Source organism: Lentinus tigrinus (genome assembly GCF_003813185.1).
Source record: "Lentinus tigrinus ALCF2SS1-7 unplaced genomic scaffold L226scaffold_47, whole genome shotgun sequence".
In the NCBI taxonomy this organism is placed as follows: domain Eukaryota; kingdom Fungi; phylum Basidiomycota; class Agaricomycetes; order Polyporales; family Polyporaceae; genus Lentinus; species Lentinus tigrinus.
Genome location: NW_027137956.1, coordinates 2,618 through 5,990, shown reverse-complemented (window position 1 = coordinate 5,990; position 3,373 = coordinate 2,618). Strand labels below are relative to the sequence as shown.

At 55.4% G+C, this 3,373-nt stretch overlaps 1 protein-coding gene across 1 annotated transcript; it reads right to left on the bottom strand.

Moving 5' to 3' along the window:
* Positions 1 to 475: 475 nt before the first annotated feature.
* Positions 476 to 2,199, bottom strand: L226DRAFT_575572 (uncharacterized protein; the record flags this gene model as incomplete). Its single annotated transcript, XM_067685217.1, has 10 exons — positions 476 to 586; positions 650 to 1,002; positions 1,069 to 1,289; positions 1,348 to 1,415; positions 1,477 to 1,527; positions 1,590 to 1,632; positions 1,689 to 1,758; positions 1,805 to 1,859; positions 1,925 to 2,120; positions 2,177 to 2,199. 10 exons carry the CDS (start codon positions 2,197 to 2,199, stop codon positions 476 to 478), a joined length of 1,191 nt encoding a protein of 396 aa, XP_067529975.1.
* Between the last annotated feature and the right edge of the window lie 1,174 nt (positions 2,200 to 3,373).

Here is a 3,373-nt window from a genome sequence, read left to right as displayed (position 1 = left end):
CTGCCCAGCGCAGCATTGAGCCAAAGTGGGCGTACGATAAGCTCGCAATCGAGACTTTCGCCGATGACCAACACGTCATCGCGGAAACCCTCGCGTGCATTCTCAGTCCGTCCGTCAAGCAGATCTACCTGTGGTGGCCCGCCGACGAGGGACGCCACCTATGGCGCAGGTTCCGAATCGATCACTTGGCGGACAACATGGAGCCTAGGAGGGGAACTCGGATAACGCGTGACGACGACGAAATCTATGCCGATCTTGTGGGTGTCTAGTATGTACGCTGTGCCTTGCTACCTGTTTCTGTCTATTGTATACCTGCCGATGCGACTTTGTCGGAGGCTGAGGACATTTCGATCGTTGCTGAATGAGAGGTTAAAGCCACTGCAGACGCTGCGTCGGCAGAAGACGATTGGTTAGATTACTCCTGCACGTTGTATATAGACCACTATAGTACATGAGAGTCGACTACATGTGCGAGTTAAGCACTGCTGAGAGAAGGGGGCTTGTTCCATTGCGGCGCCAACTTGACGAAGCAGTCCTTGCGTGTTGAACTACAGTTTAACTGCACATACATGGACTGGAAGAAGTTCTGTGCAAAGAAGAGATGGTCAGACAGATCCCGCGAAACCCGCAACGCAGCGCATATGCGTACCGCTCCGAAAACATATCGTCCCTCCGCCCGCTGCTCTTCCAAATGGAATAGTAGCCCTTCCCTCTCCAGCGGGTTCTCGATCTTCGGATTTTCGGCGCAGATGAATGGCACAAGAGGCCCCTGCACTTCGATGTCGGCCCCGTTCATTCCACGAAACTTGTACACAATATACCACGAGTTGAGCCGAAGCGACTTCCTTTCACCGTCTGGGCCAGTCTTGAAGTTTGGAACTGTGAAGGGTACCTGGCCAATCCCTACTTGCTCGCGCTCGCGCTGAAGATTGTCCGCAGTAGGGAATACTGCTGTTCGGATAGAATGAAGAACATGCGCCGGTACCCACGAGACACTGCATCCTTCGATAACATGGTGATATGTGAGCCACGCCCAATGAGGTCCGAACAAGCAACGAAAAGACATACCTATGTCAAGGGTAACGACCAAGCCGTCGGGAAATGCAATCAGTCCATTCTCTACGTCAGAGAACTGTCCATTGTCATCGAGCTTCATAAATCTCAATGAGTCGAGGACAACATCCCAGCCCCCCGTCGGACAGAGCGGGATGGGCTCCGACCACGTAAATGTGTCGCTCTCCGTAAACTCGCGAACAGTCGGCCAGCCATTGAGCGAAATCCAGTTTTTCCTGTAGATTGATCAAAGTGAGCGAAAGGTGCTATCCTAGTAGTTCGCGGTGTACTTACTGTTCATGATCATCGACTTCGAAGCTACGCAAGTGGACATACAGCCTTACATTCTCGCCCTGATTCGGCTACACTCTTCTGTCAGCAAGAATACTTTATCGAGGGGTATGCGATTAGTCAGCTACTTACCTCTGTCGGTGTAGTTCTGTGAACCAATGGCCTGATGGCATGCAACATGGTCTAAGGTCGGGAAGTTAGGAATGACGTTAATGACGACTTATCAACCCTTATGAAAGACATACCTCTGGCTTGACCCCGTCGGGTCCGAAGAAGCCACTCTGAACGCTGTGAAAAAGGATCAATCTCAGGTACTGAAGAGCTGATGTCAATGAACACCTCACCGTCCTGGGCCAAGCCCGCATATGCCATTGATCCTGTTCATCTTGCGAATACCCTTGGTCATGGCATAGGCTGCACCAAGAGAGAATCTATCAATGCGCACTGCTGCCCAACTTACGGTGCCGGTGCTCCAGTGTAGGCATTCTGGGAACGACATAGAAATTGCAGCTTGACTGATAACTAAAATGAGGTCAGCGTTCAGGTCGGTGATACATAGTGCCGGACATCACTCACGTACACCTGTCTTGGCAGACAGGTGAACTACACGACCACGGACGGTGGTTGGGTCGGCGGGAGGGTCGTAGTCAAATAGAACTGGCCTGGCACTTGGCGCCTCTATCGGGGCCGGGCCGTCGCTTACCCGGTCTTTGGATGCATCCCGCAGGTCCTCATCCGATACCTGCAAGTCCAGTTGTTCGTCGACGTTGATCCAGCTGATGAAGCCTCAGAGCTCAGCAGCTGTAAGCTTGGACTCAACAGGACGACTCACGATGTGTTCCTGGAAGCAAGCATGGTCGTTGATGAGCAGCGGGGCAAAAAAACAGTCCGAGGGACTCAGTGACGCACCGGTATCAGCTATCATCCGGAAGATTGTTGAATGTCCCTGGGAAAATATAACGCGCAGCACTGGATGTTTGGGTGGGGGTTGGTGGACAACCTGGAAGCGATACATCAGTCCCAACAGAGCCGTCCACATCGGGGATTGCAATGTCCCGGTCTGAGAGCCGGCAGGCATTGCAATGGCGGAAAACACACGTAGCGCCCGCAAAAAGACGCCCAAGAAAGGGGAAGCGCCCCATGGCGCGGAAATTCCACACCGCGGGGTTCGAACACGGGCGAGCACGACAAAAGGAGAACAAGACGCACGGCCTAGCCGCTACACCACAGGTGCTTATAAAATCATACGATTTATAGCTTATATCACAGTAAGACTTTTGCCCGGGAAACTTTCGGAAACAATTCACCGGCCTCTTGCCCATCCGGTGTCCTAGAGCAAGAGGCCGGCATCCAAGAGTTCGGAATTCTTGATCAACTGTTCTGCCAACGCAACCCCGCATTGGCACAGTAGCGCACGGCGGTACAATGTTCATGACTGATGCAACAGTGCAAAGGGCCTGCGTCTTCGTCGGGCTTCTTCTCGCTGAAGAGGGTCTGCGAGGTGACGCAGACCCGCCATCTCGGTCCTGCACCTGCACGTTCTGGCTCTCCGGCGTCGTGCAGGTGCTGTTGCGCTCATAGAGACGTCGTCCCAGTCGCGCACACAGAGCGGCGGCATGTGGGCGTGGTCGAGCAGGGCGGCACGTGGAGGAGGGGTCGCGAGGCGACGCAGTTGCGCCATCTCGCTCCTTCTCGTTCTCGTTTCGGCTCTTCGGCGTCCGTCCGGGCTGTCGAACTCCTTGTGGGGTCGTCCTCGTCGTACGCAGAGGGCGGTGGGAAGCACTGATGCTCGGGCAGACCGGGGCGGGGAGAAGGTTGCGCCGTCTCGGTCCTTCTCCTCCTCGTTGCGGCTCACGGGGCTCACGGCGAGCTGTTGAGCTCGCCGGGGCGTCGTCCGGGTCGCGCGGAGAGGGAAGCGGGAGGCGGTGGTGGTCGCGGAGAGTCGGACGTGGAGGAGGGAGCGGCAGACGACGCAGTGGCGCCGTCTCCGTACTTCTCCTCCTCGTTTCGGCTCACGGGGCTCACGGCG